The sequence below is a fragment of the Lipophrys pholis genome, assembly GCF_963383615.2.
Source record: "Lipophrys pholis genome assembly, chromosome: 8".
Taxonomy (NCBI): Eukaryota; Metazoa; Chordata; class Actinopteri; order Blenniiformes; family Blenniidae; genus Lipophrys; species Lipophrys pholis.
In genome coordinates this window covers 22,338,828-22,357,864 of record NC_137630.1, presented here as the reverse complement: position 1 = coordinate 22,357,864, position 19,037 = coordinate 22,338,828, and the positions used below count along the sequence as shown (strand labels likewise).

Here is a 19,037-nt window from a genome sequence, read left to right as displayed (position 1 = left end):
TCATAGCTGTAACGGTTTGTTTGAAAGCTGTTGAGAAACAATCAGTGATCTTTCACCATCAGGAGAAAAAAGGAGTAAAGTTCCAGAAAGAACTGACATGTTTATTTTCCTCATTAATTCAAATGACTCGACAGTGAAAACACCTCAGAAACTGCTCAGAAAACAAGTTACTGATATTACAAATAATGGTTTTCATCCATCCATCTCCTATATTGTTTAAAGCATTTTAGGGTTACGGGGACGAGAGCCGATCACAAGTGACCATGAGGAGGCAGGATGCATCTTGGACTGGTTGCCACTCCATCACAGGACAAACACAAAGCGATAGACCATCACACACACTCACAACTGCAAGTCAGTGAAATGTGATGCAATGCAAATTACACAAAGGGAATCTTACACCCGTCTTCACAGTAATATCAGGCATCCTCATCAATGAAACCAAAAAGAAATCAGACCAAGTCACTTTTCAATGACGTACCAATATTCACTTTCAGCTTCTTCTTAATTATTTTTTTTTTGGTTCCTTATGCCAGAAACATTCTGGCTGCATAGTTGTGTAGCGGTTATCACTCTTAGCTCGTATCAAGAATGTCCCTGCTTTGAGTTTGGCTTGGGGGCTTTTTTTTATAGAATTGCTTGTTCTCCCTGCACGTCTCTGGGTTTTCTCAGGGAACTCTGGTTTCCTTCCACAGTCTACATACATGTACTACTCTAAATGACCCGTAGCTGAAAGTGTAAGTGTGTGTGGTTGTCTGTCTCTCTGTGTTTGCCCCGTGACGGTCAGGGTATGGACCAGTGATGGATCTGCAGTGTCACCGGGCCAAGATGGATTGAGTTAATGTATTTTATTTTATTGAGAGTCACCATAATGTTTTTGCTTGATCGATTCAAATCACGTCCAAAAACACACTTGAATATGAGACTGAAGATTAACTATTCATTATAATTTTGCGATTTAATCAATTTGCAAGTATGCTTGTATAAAAAAAAAAAAAATGTAATAAAACATATTTGCCACTGCTTGATGTATTTTGGAGAACTTATAAAGCCTCAGGCTCCAGACCTCTATCTATCCTTCATTACACTCCTGGCAAAGGCGTGAGGCTAGAAATTTGTTTCCTGTAAAAAGCTTGGAGTTAATAGTTTGTTATTGGGGAAGTTTTGAATAAACACAGTTTGGGGCTCGTGTTTAAATAAGTCAAACAATGAGACACATCTGTTTTTCCTCCATATGTTCCATGTCATTTATAGTCATAAGCAAAAAAACTTAAAAAGACCATTTCTGAAACTATGTGAATTGTTACTGCCTTCACTGCTTTTTCTTTTAAATTAACGGATTTCTTTTTTTTTTAACTATTGTTTTGTAATAACTGCAATCTTTGAAGGGAGGTTGTATCAAAGCCACCTTGTAAATGTTTAATAATAATTATAGCCCCTCCGTCCAGCCGTCTATCCATCTTCTATAGTGCATATATCCTGTTCAGGGTCGCGGGATGCTGGAGCCAATTCCAGCTAACTATGGGCGAGGGCAGGATACACCCGGACAGGTCATCAGTCCATCCAACAGACAGACAACCACACACACTCACATTCATACCTCGGGACAATTTAAGGTCCCCAATCAACCTCACATGCAAGTTTTTGGACTGTCGGAGGAAATCGGAGTGGGTAGCCCATGCACACTTGGGGAGAACATGCAAACTCCACACAGAAGGGTCTCAGCTGGTGTTATGGTCCAGTGTTGATCGGCCTGGGGTACAAAGGAATCATGAATCCTTTTTATTTGAACCCAGACCTGCTGGCGCTGACTACTGCGCCACCATGTGGCCTAATTTTATCTAAGTGTTTCATATTAACATAGGTAGTTTTACAGCTTTTTACAGTTTGTGAACCAAGTATTGTTTTTCCTAAAAAATGATTGAGCATTAGGCACAAACCAAATCTGCTTAGAAATTATTGTGATGATGATCGTTTCCCAAACTTCTGATAAGAATGAGGATGAGAATAAAAAACTAAGATTAAATTAGGCCACATGTTTTACAGTAAGAATTAATAGGTTCAGTTAATTATCCTGTAGTCACTTTTTATTGGTTTACAGCCAATACTGGAGGGTTGTATCATTTTTTTTTGAAAGACACATGTTAAAGTCATATTTATGTCTGCGCTTTTAAAATGTAATATTAACTGGATGTTTCCCACTTTCAGTCATGGTTGAACACCAATATTAATGTCAGTAAAAAAAATACAGACATGAGAGAAGTTTTTAGTTCTGCTTCTTTTCATCTGTTTCTTTGCTCTGAGCAATTTTAGGAGAGGTGATCTACAAAATGGCCTCAGCAGACATTTTGGTTTGTCATGAAAAGGAGACAAAGGGGCTGCTACTGATGGCTGGAAACACGCTGGTTGCCATTACTTTTGAGTAAGAAATTACGCGTAAACATCACACAAATTTAAATGTGCCATTTTGGATTTTGCGCAGTGCGGCTTGTTTGTCTCCGTTACTAATACCGGAAGTAAAAAATAATCATCAATTATGAAAACTAATGGAACCTAAACCCATCAGGTTAGCTTTATTTGGTTGTTATACCCTATAATATACCATGTCTGTTAAATAATTACCCGTTTAAATGTCGAATGAACTCCGTTAACGTCGAGAGCTAATAGCCAGTAAGCTCGCTCGGAGCTACTTTGTCAGAGCTAGAATTTTGACAACTCCTGAGATAATAACTATTATTAGATTAATTGTTGTGGTGCCAAACTACGGATGTGAATATGTAGTAATTGCGTAGTTGTATTTAACTCTACGAAGTATTCCCAAGTTAATGTTATCCAAGATAAGCTGACGATGTGTCGGTGCAATACATCAGACAGGTTGAATTGAGGATAGTTCCACATAACGTGAGTACTCTGGTATATCAGAAACCATTTCTAAAAAAAAACAACATCTGGTCCTTTTTTTTTTTGTTTTAGTTCTTAAGTTGGTCCCGCCCCGCAGTGTTTCGATAACAATTACTGTACAAAAGTGACCAAATTTCCTTGGAGACACTGTAATTTCCATGCTAAAGCACTAGCCGAATGAGTTTTGAGTGTTTATAATTCCAGGACGTGTGCATGTGTCGTGAATTCTCGTAAATGTCTACTTCGCTGGAGAAGCGCACTGAAAATCCGCCATTGTTGTTGTTGTTGTTTCTTTTGAATGAACGCCAGTTTCGCTGCCACTGCGCATGCGTAGGCCCGGAAGATGTTTTCAAGGACACACAACGCCGTCTTTGTCTAATCAAACAACCAAACCGCAACAGAAGTTTACAGTATTTACTTGAAAACGTTGCTGCGGAAACATGTTGTAATTCTGGTGACAGGTAGTTTGACCAAACGTCCTCTGTTGGAGCACTTAACGTCAGGCTTTCAGACAGATGGGCGATTTGCATCGAATATCCTCTGTATTATGAGGTCTGGCTAAGTGTGCGCCGTGCAGGGAGTCAATAAACGGTCATTGTGTATATTAGGCAACGAAAACAATGTCCCAGGCCTAACCGCAAATGTTGAGCACGGAACGCGACAAGCGAGTGGGAGTTAATATGTATTCGATGCTTGTTGCGTAAAGTAAACAAAGCTGATGTCGTGCGACGCTTTTATCCAAAACAAAAAGCCCATGTTGTATGTAGCCTAATTGCAATACTGGCGCAGTTGTTGTCTTTCAGGTTTTCGAGCTTTAACATCGTGGGTGATCACAATGCACAGATTTCATTTCGCAGCAGAAGTAAACTGAACTGGTGCGTAAAATACGAGAACCGGGGTCTAGCTAGTTTAATTCCATTCTCAGTCGTGGATGTCGGTACAATTCGGGGTGACCGTACACGTTAATCAACCCCCCCGTGAGCTGGTATCGGGTTTCATGGGCGGATGCGTCGCTTCGTAAGCCAATATTGCAGCTAGCCGTCCCGCTACGAGCCAGCCTCCGTATCCGCTGTCCAATGGCTGCATGTCGGCCGTAAACGTCACAGGACCCCGTTGGATGGTAGGAAAATGTAGCAGGACGGAGCGGAGTTAGGAGGACCGGCTGGATCGTACTGTATGGGAGTAGCAGAGGTAAGCCAGCCACAATCTAACGATCGTATATAAACAAAACGAGTCGCGTCGAGTCTGCGGAGAAGATACAGAACGCAGATTGTTTGCGCACGGAGTCCGATCGAGACAGTATTGTTGTGGTAAATCCTTTACCGTTCAGCCTCACAACACAAAGACCCAGGACGACACCAGCAGAAACAATCAAACAGGAGCTTCCCACTTTCAACAATAGAATTTTGCTTCAAACACTTTCCTCCGCGCCGGCCGGTGAGACGCGGTGTGCGCACTGTGACGATCGGCTGTCATTGCAAGTTTCTGAAGCGCTTGTCAGGTTGTAACAAATCACTTTTTATCCACTTGCTTTCACGCTTGGATCGGACAGCTCTCGCCCCTCATGTCGCTGCTGCACCGTGCACCACCACCAGGGGCTAAGACACTATCTGACCCGACAATGTGCACCGATAGCCGTCGTGGAGCGGCTCGTTATCTCTGTATTTCGAGCATTTGTAATCTGATAAAGCAACGAGATTTCATGTTGGGGTTGGACTTGGTGAAAGTTGACGGCATGGCGACGTTCGCGGCAAAACAGGAGCAACGCGAGACTTTGCAGAGGTTTTCTATACATTGGGAGGAACAAGGGGGAGGAGAGACGGAAGAGAGCAGCGTGGCTCCGGAGTCCTGCTGCTCCCTCCGCATACAGCATGGATCTGCCTCAAGGCTCATGGTGTCTGGAATACTGTTACCTACTGTCAAATAACCTACATACAGTGATTAATATATGTGTGAGAACGTCTGCCTTCATGCCATCTGACCAGACAGACAGACAATAGGAGGATTAGGAATAACACCCACACTCCCCCTGCAAATCAGATATAAAATATAGGTAAACAAATAGCAACTATTTGAAATGTAATTTCTAAAAGACAAGTGTAATGAAAAAGTCTATCAACTATGTATTGCAGATTCGATCACTGATCCTGTCAAACATACTGTGTATACTGAATAACAAAAAGCAATCCTTTTCAAAGTTCCTGACATCCAGCTTCTCTGCTGGTGTGATGTAAATTAGTGCTCATCTTCTTGATCCAGGACTCAAACAGATGGAAATGAAGAGCGAAGGATTCAAGTGTTGAGACTTGTCACATGAGCATTGGGTGATTTAATAAATGAGGATATTTTTGGACTTGATGTCAGTGAAAATATAAAGGACATATTGGACTATTGGGAAAATATGGTTGTTTTCTTTTATCCTTTTTTTTTTAGCACGCAGCAAGATGGAAAGCAGAAAGATTGTGATTCCAGCCTCCTCCCCTGAGAAATCCAGCCATTTGGAACTGGTGACCTGGATCAACAACCTGCTGAAGACAAACTTCAAAGATGTGAAGGAAACGGGCTCAGGTGATGAGCAGTCCTCATGCAGACCGTCTTTTCAAACACTTTTCTTAGCTCATTTTAGTCCCTCGGCTCCCCGACAGGCTGTGAATACATGGCTCAGACTAAAAGCGTCACTTACATGGTTTCACTGGCAAATCAGCGGGAAGGCTATTCTAAAGCAATGTCAGGGAATGTCACATATTTGTATTGAAGTAAAAATGTAAATTTGTGAGCACAGTAATCATAAGAACTTTATTAAATATTATGTCAGTATTTGTTCTATTTCCCTGCTGAAAAATTACTGTAAAAAGATCATAAATCCATTGGCACTGCTTCTTTTTGAATTAACCACCTATGTTTGATCCAACAGGTGCATGCTACTGTCGGATAATGGACCGCATTCGTCCTGGATCAGTTGACTTGGCCCAGGTGAAGCTTGATGCGCAAAGTGAAGAGGACTGCAAGCACAACTTCAGTCTCCTCCAGGAGGCCTTCACCAAGAGTGGCATTACAAGGGTATGTGTCCTGTCCCTAATAGATTTATTTGATTGAACAGAGAAGGGGATTTGTGGGAAATAGAAGAATCCCAACGTGAGTGGACAGAAAAAACCCCAATAACAAACATGACGCACATCAGTGAATCATCGACTAAATACCACTTCTGGAGTGAAGAAGAGACAAATTTCATGAAAAACCTTCACTTATGCTCAGACTGTAGTTGTGTCATCTTCACGAAGTTGAGATGTTTTTGAAAACTGGATTTGTACATCACTACATACTCTGAAACCTTGCTCCTCATAGGAAACTTCACTTGTGTCGAGAATGCTAATGAGCTTTATTAAAAAAAAACATTTACATTTATTTGTATATGTGACATAAATTTACATAATTGAAGCCAAAGTTTCTTTTAACCAGAGGTACATTTGCCTTTGTTGTCATATGTTGTATGTTTTACTGCAGAGCCTTCCAGTTGAAGACCTCATAAAAAGAAATATCCAAAGCACCTCTGAGGCCCTCGGTTGGTTTAAAGCTGTCTACACTGCAAATGTGAAAAGTGAAGGATGTGACGCCGTGAAAGCTCAGGACAGCCTTGAAATTCGCCCTATTCAGAAATTTGCTAAGGCACGTAAGTGTAATTTAAGACCTTCTTTCACTTTAATAATAAAGTCTTGCAATAAGATCAAGATAAAATCCTTGTACATGACAAATATCTCTTGTAGTGATGTATATTCTTTTCATTTTCTCAGGAATATTTAAAGGGAATTCAAAAGCAGAAGAAAATGACAAAGGTCCTAAAAAGTTTTTTTACATTGATCAGTGGAAGGAGACTTACGATTGGGCTGAGCCGAGCTGTCTTGGAGAGCTTTTTACCAACTGCTCCTCTTGTAAGAGTACCCTAAGCACGGGTTCAAAAGGTACCGTGGAACTTAAACGACACCAGGAAACAAGAAAGCACAAGAAAAGGGCTGGTATTTTCAGGAATGTAGTCGCTGAAAGTCAAATCACTGAGCCATTGCCTTGCAGCGATGCAGCCATTCAGTTCATTTGCAACCATCATGCTGAGCCTGCCAGTGATGAACAGGCGTCGAGACGCTTTGCACGCTATAAACTGGGGAGGCAGTACCCAAAAGACGTCGTATCTGCTTGTCGGCATACTCCATACTGTGTATACATTTATGGAGGGGTAAACGTGGGAAAGGACGACACTGCCTCTCTGATCCTGATTGGGTTTTTTGATGTTGAAACCTCCCGTCACTGCGTCCGATTTGTTGATGCAGTCCCTTCAGTGGACGGTGCAGGAGATCAGACAGCAGCTGCAGTGGTGGAGACCTTGAAGAAATTTGAGTTTTCCACAGAAAATCTCGTCACCGTTTATATCAGTGGTGCAGCTTCAGATGAGATTTGCTCACAGCTCAGGGCGCTCAACACAAACATAATAACCCTTGGGGGTCTGTACACCGTCACTGATGCTGCTTGTCATGCTGGTGTTAAGCAGTTCTGCAAACTGGCTCAGGAGTTGATGGCGAATCTTCATGCATATCACTCCTCCAGCTCTGTCAAGAGTGACAACCTCAAGGCCCTTTTTGGCTCCGATATCAGTCAGGACAGCGTGTCATTTGATCCCAGCACTTGCTGCCTTACATTTTACCCGTTGGTCACAAAAATCTTGGCGATGTGGACAGATCTGAAGTTGTACTTTAGTTCTTGCCGTGAGGACGATGACAAGGCCAAGTCGATCTATGCTCAGCTGAAAGATCCCAAAGTCAAGGCCACGTTAATGTTCCTGGAGCAGGCCTTAAAGCCTCTGCACAGCTTCCAAAAGCAAACGCAGGGAACTCCCCGAGCCGATATGGTGCTCCTACTAGAAGAGGCCAGTAGCCTGCTGTCCACCTACACCTCTTATTTCCTTCATTCCCACGCCGCAAGTCGTTTCCTCAAGGAGCATGATGCTCAAATCCTGAAAAACCAAAAATTCCACCTTTCGAGCGGTGAACTCAACCTGGGTGGGAAAGCTGTGGAGGACTTCCTCATGAAGTCGGAGGCTGCAGAGGGGCTGTCGTGGTTGAGTGAGGAGGCCTTGTCGTTCTACATCACAGTCACCGGCTGCATTGCACAGGAGCTGCCGCTAAACGACTGGATGCTCAGGAGCGTCGCTCAGCTGCTGAACCCACAGAGCCGACTGAAGGTGACAGGGAAAGCTGTGGAAGAGCTTGGCACCAAGTTGGGAGTCTGCCGTTCCTCTGAGGAGGTCGAACAGCTCACGAGCGAGTTCCTTGACTATCAGCTGGCGGAGGAGGGAGAGAATGAAGAGAAACAGAAAGACGCGTTTAAAGAGATTTCACTGGAGACACACTGGGCCGGCGTATTCAAGGAAACCAAGCAGACGTCGATCTTCAGGAGGCTCGTTTTGACCCTGTTGTCGTTTCCATGTCCTCCACTTGATGCTCAGCAGTTTTTCACTCGGGTATGCGAATGAAAGCCGATTACATTTCCTTTTCCATGTTTCGCCTTTGTAAGTAACTTTACTGTGACTCTTATGTTGCTTTCTGTATTTTCTTTTTCAAGCTTTTTAAAGATGGCAAGGTTCCACTGGGAAGTGACAGCGATGCCTTAACAGGAAGTGAGTCTGACGTGCCTTCTGACAACTTTAGCAACAAGGACGAGCAAGGTGAGGAGAGTCCAAACATTTGCTTTTAATTTGATGTAAGAACAAGTTGTTCGTACAAACCAGCCATTGTATGTATGTACATGTAACAAAGCTATTATTATTGTACTGTTGTTGCCTCAAATCCTGTAGCTGATTGTTTTTCTCTTCTTTCTTTTTTTCAGCACTGAATGGCTTCGCAATAAAGACATGTAAAGTCCGTCTGAGAAAGCTAGGTCGTATGAAATGTGTTCACTTATTATCTCCATTATTAAACTTTTTAAAATGATGTAAATGTTTGTTTTAACTGCAAGTTTAAGCAACGTTATTAAACGATTTTGTAGCGAGTTAAAAGTTCAGGATGTGGTTGTAATACTTAGTTTTAATGTAACAAATTGCCGTTATCCTATTTCTGATCATAAATATCGTTTGTTTGTTTTTTGTCTTCCCAGACTCACCTACTGATTTTGATGGTTTACCTGAACACAACGATGTGTCATTGAATGAGGTGACGTCTTTTCTCTGCTTCTTGATCTACCAGAATGAAAAAGAAATTTTCTAAAGGTTATGTGATTAATTTATTGTAATGACTGTCGGCAACACCGGGGTGAAACCAAAACCACACACTTTGTGCAGCTGTGAATGGAAACTTAGCTCCCAAATAACTTTTGTTTTTATATTCCTCTCATCTTCAAGAATGACACGTTCAGTGTTGTTTGTCTGAACAAAGACGTGCCTGTTTTGGTTTGCGTTTTCATGTGCATATTATTTGAGTGTGTAATGAGAGTCTGCTGTCTCTCAGGAGCCCAGTAGGGGAAGTTTTGGCTGGGAAGCCAGTTTGCGCCAGAAGCCGAAAGCCCGTACAGTGTTTCAGGCTGGTGCTAACACCTGGGGCAACCCTTTAGATGTTGATAACGACAGCAAAAATGGTCTGGAGTCCCAAGATGAGGTGGTAGGTATACTTGAGTATACTACCAAAATGCCTATGGGCCATGACATACTGCTCGAACAAAATAATAAACCGCTTGGTTAGAATCCTAAATGCTAAAAAAATGATGTACCAAAAGCTCTTGCAGTTAATTATTATTATTGTAAGATACGAGATAAAAATGATGCATTAGTCATTTACTGTGACAAAAACACTAAAACTGTAACCACAACAGTAAGTAATAAAGTCTTAATGATCCAACAGTTCATGAGGTATCTAAAAGGAAATTGGTTAGCAAATAAAAGTATTTTCAATGTATTCAAATATTTGGCTGGTGAGGCGACTCCTGTCCAAGCAGCACTGGTATTTGTGATGTACAGAAAGCGTTAGTGAGGGCTGACTTTGTGGTTTATTTACAGACTGTGGAAATGTCGCCATCAGGCAAACACACACCAACCAGAAGACGACGCAAACAGGCCTACCAGGTAATACTTTATGGACAAAGATGGTTTTATTTGTGTTTCAGAGCAAAATGAGATTGAGCTACAGTGGTTTTTTTTGGTTGTTTTTTTTTTCTTCTGCAGGATGGAAAGGGCTTTCTGACAGGGGAGCTGGTGTGGGGGAAACTGAAGGGCTTTTCTTGGTGGCCTGGGCTGGTTGTGCCTTGGAAAACCAAGAACACTCCTCCTGGGATGCGGAGGGTGGAGTGGTTTGGAGACGGGATGTTCTCAGAGGTCAGAAGTGTCATGTTTGGATGTCTGCAATCATAATTTGCTGAAGTTTCAGAACCAGGTCTTTTATTTATTTTTTAACATCATCTCCTTTTTTGTTGCAGGTTTATATTGAGAGCCTGCAGCTTTTTAGTGCCTTCACAAAGTGCTTCTGCAAAAATTCCTTTGCTGGCTTGCCCCTTTACAAGTCAGCCCTCTTTCAAAGCTTGGAGGTAATCATCATGTCTGCACATTCACAAAAGAGCATGTCAGGTGGATGATATACATTCTATGTGGCAACATCTTTTTATGTCTGCTGGGTTTTTTTGGTTAGTTTTTTATTTTTTATTTATGAGTGTCACATCTCCATAAAATAATATCTCAGGACAACCAGTTACCATCTTTGGCGTCCTTCTTTGTGCAAAAGTGACAAATAAGTGTAAGAATATGGACAAGGAGAAAGAACAAAACACCAAGAAATACAACATAATCCCAGACTATTAAATGCAGCCTTAAGCTTTAAAGAAACTCTTGTTGTGTGACCTACGTGACTCTGTGTCCGCGATGCAGTCCGATGAATGTTTGACACTTATAATGGGCAAGAAAAGTAAAAGAAGTGCTTCTCTTTAAATTACAAAGGATCACAATAATGTTGATGGGTTAATCTTTAAATGAGCTTCTTTAGGAGAAAAAGAAAAGTGCTGGAAACCTTTAGTGTGACTGTAATGATCAAAACATCACACAATGTGATCACATTACCATAGTGATGAATCTCCTGCAGCGCTTGATCCAACGGTCAGCTTGAGCCAATATTTGCTAACAACAGGCAGAGGCTGGACACACAAATCAAGATCTAGTCGATTACATAGAGACAAACACGGACTCACGTTCACACACAATTTGGAGTCACCAGTTAACCTCGCGTGCATCTTTTGAGGGGGACTTTGATGAAAACCAATACACAATGAACCAATGCAAACAGCCTGGATTCAAACCTACAACCTTCTCATGATGAGGGTAGAACTCTAACCACTGCACCACCATGTGGCACCAAGTACACTGTTTATCTTATCTGTTTTATGAGTAAATAAATGTCTGTGTGTGCTTTGGTTGGAGACTAACAGAAGGTCTAAATGTTAAAATGACACATATTTCCCGGCTTTGTTGACTCGCTGTCAAACCAGTTGGTCCCAATGTGTCACGTCTCACAGCTTTCAGCGAATGCAGAACTACTCGACTCTGAACATCTGATTTATCATCGAGAGATTCACACACACTTGAACTACTGCTCCAGGTCTGATCACCTCTGTTGTCTGCAGCTTGCGAGTGAGCGATGTGGGAAGACGTTCGCTCATGCAGGAGATGATAAAGACAAAGAGCTGAAGATGATGATGGACTGGGGTTTTGGAGGATTTCTGCCCACCGGACCTGACGGATTTGCTCCCCCTGGTATGAATTCATTTACAAATCCGTCTGCTCAAGGTAGAGTCACTGGTTGCAAGAGTCAAAGTACATTTATTTTCTGATATTTCTATTTAAAAAAAACAAAAAAAACCAGTGGATTTTCAAGCGCTTGAGTCAAAAGGTTTAGTTCTGAGGTGACAGGGATGTCAACTATATTTAAAATAATATACTGCTCCCAACTCCTCTAAAACACTGTTAATTCCCTCCACATGTTGCTGTTATACATTAAACAATAGCTGGTATTCATGAATTACATTATAGCATTAATAATAGCAGGTCCTATAGGACAACTCAGAAGGGGGCTTGTCTGTTTTCTCTCCATTAAAGATTTTCATTGAACGCTTTTCCCCTGAGATGAATATCGAAGCTTTTATTTTCACATTAAAGTTTCTTTATACTACAATCCCCTGGTGTTTCAGATTCTCCGTCACGTCTTGACGCATCTGAATCTAGTCTTTCTGACTACCAGCCACCACCCAAGAAAAAATACGCTCTGAAAAATAGAGCCAGCGTGACCATCGTATACAACAAAGGTAGGAATCAGTTTTCACAAAGTCTATAAAGTGAAAAACTCTGGATGAACTCACTTTATGGAATAGAATGTTTAATGGTACCGTCATCAGTTGTGGCCTCATTTCCCTTATTTTGTTCTTTTTTTTTTTTTAACAGAAGCAATAACAGAAAAGATCAAAGAGAAGGGTAAAACAATTGAAGGTAATTATTTTTACGGGAAACAAAACCCCTGATTTCAGAGTTTGATATAAACTGAAATCTTAATCGTGAGATGATGCTTTATTTCAGATTTTTGTTTGTCTTGTGGATCGACTGAGATTGATGTGGCACACCCGTTGTTTGAAGGTGGTCTTTGCTTTAAATGCAAGGTAATCTAATAACCCAGCAACCTGTCTTGTCTGTCTGGTGCGCTTTACTCCATCCCAGCCCACTGTCTCAATGTTTAACCTTCATCTGAAACCCAGCCGCCATTAACATTCGAAATGCTGCGAAACGACCCTGTGACTGTTTGCAGGAGAACTTCACAGAGACGCTGTATCGCTACGACGACGACGGCTACCAGTCGTATTGCACCGTGTGCTGCGCAGGCCTGGAGGTCATTCTGTGCGACAACATCAGCTGCAGCAGGTAAACACGTCTCCGTGGTTATCCCTTTGTTATTGGACAGCTCGGCTACGGTGCTTTTTCTGATTTATAGCAGGAGTTTAAAACATCTGAGGGGTCCAGTGCAGCCTGTTCGGTCATGTTGCAGGGGGTACAAATTGTTAATTAATAAAAGCAGCATGTTTGTCCTCAGTGGGTCACACTGTTTAGACATAACACTGAAACCGGGAACTACAACTACATCAGCATCAGGTTCACAATGTGAGCTGAAACTTGTGAGCTCAATGATGCCGTCATTTTACTGGCCTGTCGTCACAGTCGTCTTTATTACCTCGGTATTTTTCACACCAGGAGATCATGTTCATAGATGCATACAATATTTGGGTAATTGCAGTACTTGACGAGGCATGCTGATGCTTTCACTTTACTTTAAAAAAAAGAAATGATTTGTTCCCACCTCACATCTTTCTGACACGTATATTTTGTTTTAGTCTAATTTTCAGTTTTTGTTCCTGAAATTCAAGTCACAATACAAGCATATGTATATACAATGAAATACTTGGGGTAATTTGTCAATCAATGCGACCAACCTAATAATACAGGATTGATCAAATCTGTTTAAATATCGTATGGGAAGGACCCAAAGGCTTATTATGGTATGGCGAGTCTCTGTCTTTTGTCAATATAAACACTTTAATAGTCATTATGCCCTGTAGTTCAGCTGTTGAGTTGTTTTCATTTATACAGTACAAAAGTACAGATGGTAAATATAGTACAGAAAGCAGTCAGAACACATTTTTGTTTAGTCTCGTACATAAAATAAGTCGGTTGTCCATTTCTGTGTCCGTGCTTTTTAAACTGTTATGTCAAATGTGATTTCTGAATTATTTGTGAGAGCGATCTCTGTAGGAGTCATTCCGTGAGTCACACTTATTTTCAGATGTGTATCATATCCCTATGTGTTTTGATTGAAGTTTAATTATCAATACAAATCAAACCCACAGTCTTGCTTTTACTCTGAAAAAAATTACCGTCTCATTTTTTGCTTCCTGTTTTTCCATGGAATCAGTTTTTCTGCCACACTTCCAACACCTTCACAGATTTCTCAGGCGGATCAGTCTCCTGGTTTTTATTTTTTTTATCTCATGTACTTCCTCGGGCTGTTTGTCATCTCTTCCAGGTGTTTCTGTAAGGACTGTCTGAACGTCCTGTTGGGCCCGGGGACCTTTGACTCGCTGAAAGATGTCGAACCCTGGAGCTGCTTCATGTGCAAGCCGTCCCAGTGTGGAGGAAACCTCCGACTCAGGCAGGACTGGGGGGTCAAAGTTCAGGACTTCTTTGCCAACAACAGCGCCATGGAGTTTGTACGAGCCACGTTCACTTCTGAAACATGCAGCGTTATTCTGTTGTGATGAGTTTGCCTCATGTGGTCGAAGTGAAATTTATCTGGTAATAAATGCTGCTTCCTCATCACAGGAGCCTCACAGAGTTTATCCCTCCATACCTGCTGATAAGCGCAGACCAATCAAGGTGCTCTCACTTTTTGATGGCATCGCAACAGGTAGGCTCATCAAGTCGGATCCAATCATTCTTTATTATAAACTGTGATGTTCTGTCTGAACGCATCCAGAGCTTTTCAAGATTCGGTCTGACTGTTCTCTGATTCAGGAATGTGCACAGATGTGATCGAGACACTTGGTCCGCATTACAAAATGTTCTCTGCCGTCTTTAACTGGCCCGTATGTTGACAGGATACCTGGTACTCCGAGACCTGGGCTTCAAGGTTGAGCGCTACATCGCTTCAGAGATCTGTGACGATTCCATCGCTGTGGGAATGGTCAAGCACAAGGGGAATATTGAATATGTCAACGATGTTCGCACAATCACAAGAAAACATGTGAGTGGAGATTGGGGGGGTGCGAAAAAAACAATCCGCTGAAAATCAAGTAGAACTCATTTTTAACTCCGTAGTCACTCAGTTTGTTTTCAAGTTCATGCTAATGGTTTTAGAGTTTAGACCTGAAGGTTGTTAAACTGAACCTGAGCTCTGTTTCTATTAAAGCTGGCTGAGTGGGGCCCTTTTGACCTTCTGATTGGTGGCAGTCCGTGTAACGACCTGTCCATGGTCAACCCGCTCCGAAAGGGATTGTTTGGTATACAGTCTTTAAACTCACCTGTTTGCACAACAGTGGGCTTTAATATTGTCTCATGCTGTAGTGTCCTTCACATATACACTCCTCTTCACTGAGTCTCCGTCTCCGTCCTGCAGAGGGCACCGGGAGGCTCTTCTTCGAGTTCTACCGCATTCTGACCTTGTTGAAGCCGAAGGAGGATGAAGACCGCCCCTTCTTCTGGTTGTTTGAGAACGTGGTTTTCATGAGCGGCAACGACAAATCAGACATCTGCCGCTTCCTGGAGGTGAATGTAGTTTAAACCAGCCTGATGAGAGGTGAGGGATTGGAAATGGCTTCGTTTCTCAACATTTTTCTTTTTCCTCAGTGTAACCCGATTCTTATTGATGCGATCAAAGTCAGTCCCGCTCACAGAGCGCGTTACTTTTGGGGAAACCTTCCTGGCATGAACAGGTGAGCAATAATTTAAGTCGTTCTTTTCTCGTAAGTGTTGCAATACTGGAAGAGACGATCACTTTGTCTTTAGAGTCTGTTTACTTCAGTGCCTGCTCTCTTTCAGACCTCTCGCTACGTCTCTGGACGACAAAGTGCTTCTGCAGGATTGTTTGGAACTCGGACGCACGGCGAAGGTAGAGCGAGTGTGAATGATTTACGAAAGTTTCAATTTGTTCAGTTTTTGGCCCCAACTGTGCATTTTTATTATGAATTTATTGTCTCTCCGTACAGTTTGACAAAGTCCGCACCATCACAACTAAGAGTAACTCCATAAGACAGGGGAAGTCGGGGCCGCTTCCTGTCAGCATGAAAGGCAAAGAGGACTACCTGTGGTGCACCGAGATGGAGCAGTAAGTCTAACATGTTATATCGCTCAGTTGTTTCCAGCAAAAGGTGGGTTGGGCTCTGTCCTGGCTTATTTGTGTTGTAAACTTTCCTGTGAGAGATCAATTTCCAGAACAGACGGTAAGTTTGCTTTATTATAATTGCATAATGTTTTATCGTGAAATGACAAAGCTGGCCACCTGTGACTCTTGGGCAGCGACTAAAGAAAGAAACACACCTCACATTGATTCAATCGATGTCTGTAGTTACCCATGCCTGACTTCACTTCCTAAAATCTCACAACGTCGTGTTCGATGAACCGATGAGAATCACCAAACGGACTCGGTGTCTGGGAGCTTTGCTGTTTATTCAGAGCTTGTAATTGACGGCACAAGCTTGATTACTCCGTTTCTAAGAAACACAGTCGGCAACATTTATAAAAAAAAACAACAACAAAGAATCAGAAATCTAAAAGTAATCCAGTTCGAGTTCGAGCAGGCGCTTTGCGTCCACACGTTACTTTCAGAGTTTCTTTCTAACTTTTGTGCGTTTGGCTCCTTCAGGATCTTCGGTTTTCCCAAACACTACACCGACGTGAACAATATGGGCCGGATGCAGCGGCAGAAGGTCCTCGGTCGCTCCTGGAGTGTCCCGGTAATCCGTCACCTCTTCGCCCCGCTGAAGGACTATTTTGAATGTGAATAGAAACCATGAATTGAAACTTAAAGAGCAGCAGCAGTAAACCTAAAGCCTTATCGTGCCCGGCGTTACTACGTAGTACAAACTTGTCCAAATCTCTGGGGGAGCTAAATTAGTTTACTGTTACATTAACGATTTTTTAAAAAGGTTATTTCCTAATGGTCCTTTTTATCTGGTGAATCGCCGATTAATCGTGATCCTCCGTCACCAGCAGACATGGACGCTTTCCAGTTTACTTTTATTTTTCCAGGTGACCTTTTGAGGAATCATGGTGCTATAATGAGACAATAATATTGCTCAGAACACAAGGCCTGTGTCACGAAGCGAGGAATGACGGCCGGTGAGCTGATTTCTATATTTACTCAGGTTCTGGTGCTACAAAGCTGCCTGTTCAGAATGAGGATCGGATCGAAGCTTGCAGGCGTGTTTTTATACATCACTGGAGGCATTTTGCCCACCCGAAACAATAGGAAATGACATTTTTGCACAGCTGTTATCATACTGAGTGGTAGCTGTATTTGAATTCCACACAATTTTAATAAGAGTAAAGTCGGAATGAAACAGCGATACACTGTAATTCTGCTATCTTTCAGTTTATCTTGTCGGTTTCATTGTATGATGTCACCATTGGGGTTCAGCGTAAATGCCGTCATAATGTCGCAGCAAACACAGACTTAGTGAGTGAATGCATGAATATAAGGAACAGACTCTGCTCGGTGGGAAACTAACTGGTTCGGTTAAAATCATCAGGTTTCTCCAGACAAAAAGTCCAGTGTGAAAAATGTTCTTCCTCAGGAGTTTTGAGTTTTACCACTTTTGAAATCTTTGAATCGTAGTTTGCTCGATGCAGGAGAAGCATGCCGCCGTTGTTCCTCACCAAATAGTCGCCGAGCTTCGTGACCCAGGCCTCGGCTCACTACCTCAGTGCTGACTCGGTTAAAAACTCGGCAGTCAACGTTTTGATATTTGTTAATTTATAACGACAAACCTTAACTTTGCATCTCTCCAACTTGATCGTTCTATTTTATAACATTGTACTGTATCATCTTACTTAAGATTTTGATCTAATCCAGATTAGATCAGGTGCTGTGATGAATTTTATACGTTTTCTTCTGATTAATATAGTGAACGACTAGACTTTTTTTTTAACTCTCCTTTTTAACAAATTCTTACCCAGAGACGGCGCATCCCAGCGGTGATTCAAACTGACTCAACAGGGTTTACATTTCATGTCATGTTTTTATCTGTTTTAAGGAATTTTATGTACACCAAGACCAAAAATGTTTTAAATCTGCTTACTGAGAACTAATTGTGACTGGAAAAAATATTTTAAAAGAAGTTTTTTAATCTTCTGAGAGGTGAACCCCGGAATAAGCAAAACACAGATGCTAAATCAAGTTCAGGTACTCAAACTGATCATTGACTGTTAACAACCGATGATTTTTTATTTTTTATTTTTTTTAAATCATGTTGCCTCAGAGAAACAAACACATCGGTGCTTTAACAAATCAGGGAATCTTGAATCCATCCAGCTGGTCCCCCGTTCTGCGCGTTTGTCCGTGTCAGGATAGAAACACACTGAGAGTTTAGTCTGCTTTATTTTTAGCAAAGTTAAATTACACTGCCATCACATTGTAATGTAAACTGTGTGTTCAGCTGCCCAAGACCTCCAACACTTTGGTTTATTTACCTAAATGGGACTGCTTTGTGTTCAGTTTGAAATAAATAACCACAAATACTTCCAGACAAAAGAAGGAATTTAACCGCGACATCAAAGCTCTGCATGTTTGTTTCCTGCAATTTTCTGTTTTTACGACGGCCACTCGGGGGCGAAAACGTTTTTGCCCTTTCACTTTTTAGTCAACACCAAGTTTCCACATTATACACTCCTTCACTCTCACTCGGTGCAGTTTATACTTCATACACCTTCTATCAAAAGCTCAACTATCATGAGATATTTACATTCCTGATAAACAAACTACTCATTTAAATGGGGACGTTTGTAGTAAAGACTTTAAAAAGAAACAATCTCATTTTCTGTCTTTATTAAACTGGTAATCTGCTTTGGATCGTTTTCTTTTTTTAACCATCTTATATTCAGGTGGCTTCCCCCCCCCCCCACTTGCATTGATGTCATTAGTTTGAATATCACTGAATTACCACTGGTGCACTCCTTTTTTTTTCTCAGCACTGTTCAGGTGTCAGGATGTTTGACACTGGTGTGTTTTCACTGTTTGAATGCCTCGTGTTCGAGCCGAGATGTTTCAGGCCTTCAGTGTGGACGTGTTCGACACTTTTACCTCGTGATTTACTTGATGGTGCTAACTTTACCTGTGCATGTGCATTTTAACTTTTGTGTTTCAGCCTCTGAGCCCAATAGGAACCAGTTCTATATGAACATGTCTTTTATTTTTCCTTGTTTCCTCAATTTGATTCAAGTTGTGCTTCTGTAGTCATAAAAAAAAACAAAAAAAAAAAAACAATGCAATGTACTGTTGAGAATATTGTGTGTTTGTTTTTGGGGGCTGGAAAAAAAAAAAAGGACTAGAATACAGTGAATAAAAGTTTGTGTGGGTTTT

General features: G+C 41.7%; 1 protein-coding gene across 1 annotated transcript; it reads left to right on the top strand.

Moving 5' to 3' along the window:
- Positions 1-5,345: 5,345 nt before the first annotated feature.
- On the top strand, positions 5,346-19,037 carry dnmt3ba (DNA (cytosine-5-)-methyltransferase 3 beta, duplicate a; the record flags this gene model as incomplete). The annotated part of the gene is made up of 21 exons (XM_080468547.1): positions 5,346-5,469; positions 5,816-5,961; positions 7,442-8,410; positions 8,512-8,614; positions 9,043-9,098; positions 9,393-9,542; positions 9,938-10,003; positions 10,103-10,252; positions 10,354-10,461; positions 11,548-11,677; positions 12,494-12,573; positions 12,720-12,832; positions 13,989-14,172; positions 14,285-14,369; positions 14,560-14,705; positions 14,871-14,961; positions 15,078-15,226; positions 15,308-15,393; positions 15,500-15,569; positions 15,667-15,785; positions 16,323-19,037. 21 exons carry the CDS (start codon positions 5,346-5,348, stop codon positions 16,462-16,464), a joined length of 3,267 nt encoding a protein of 1,088 aa, XP_080324673.1. The 3' UTR covers positions 16,465-19,037.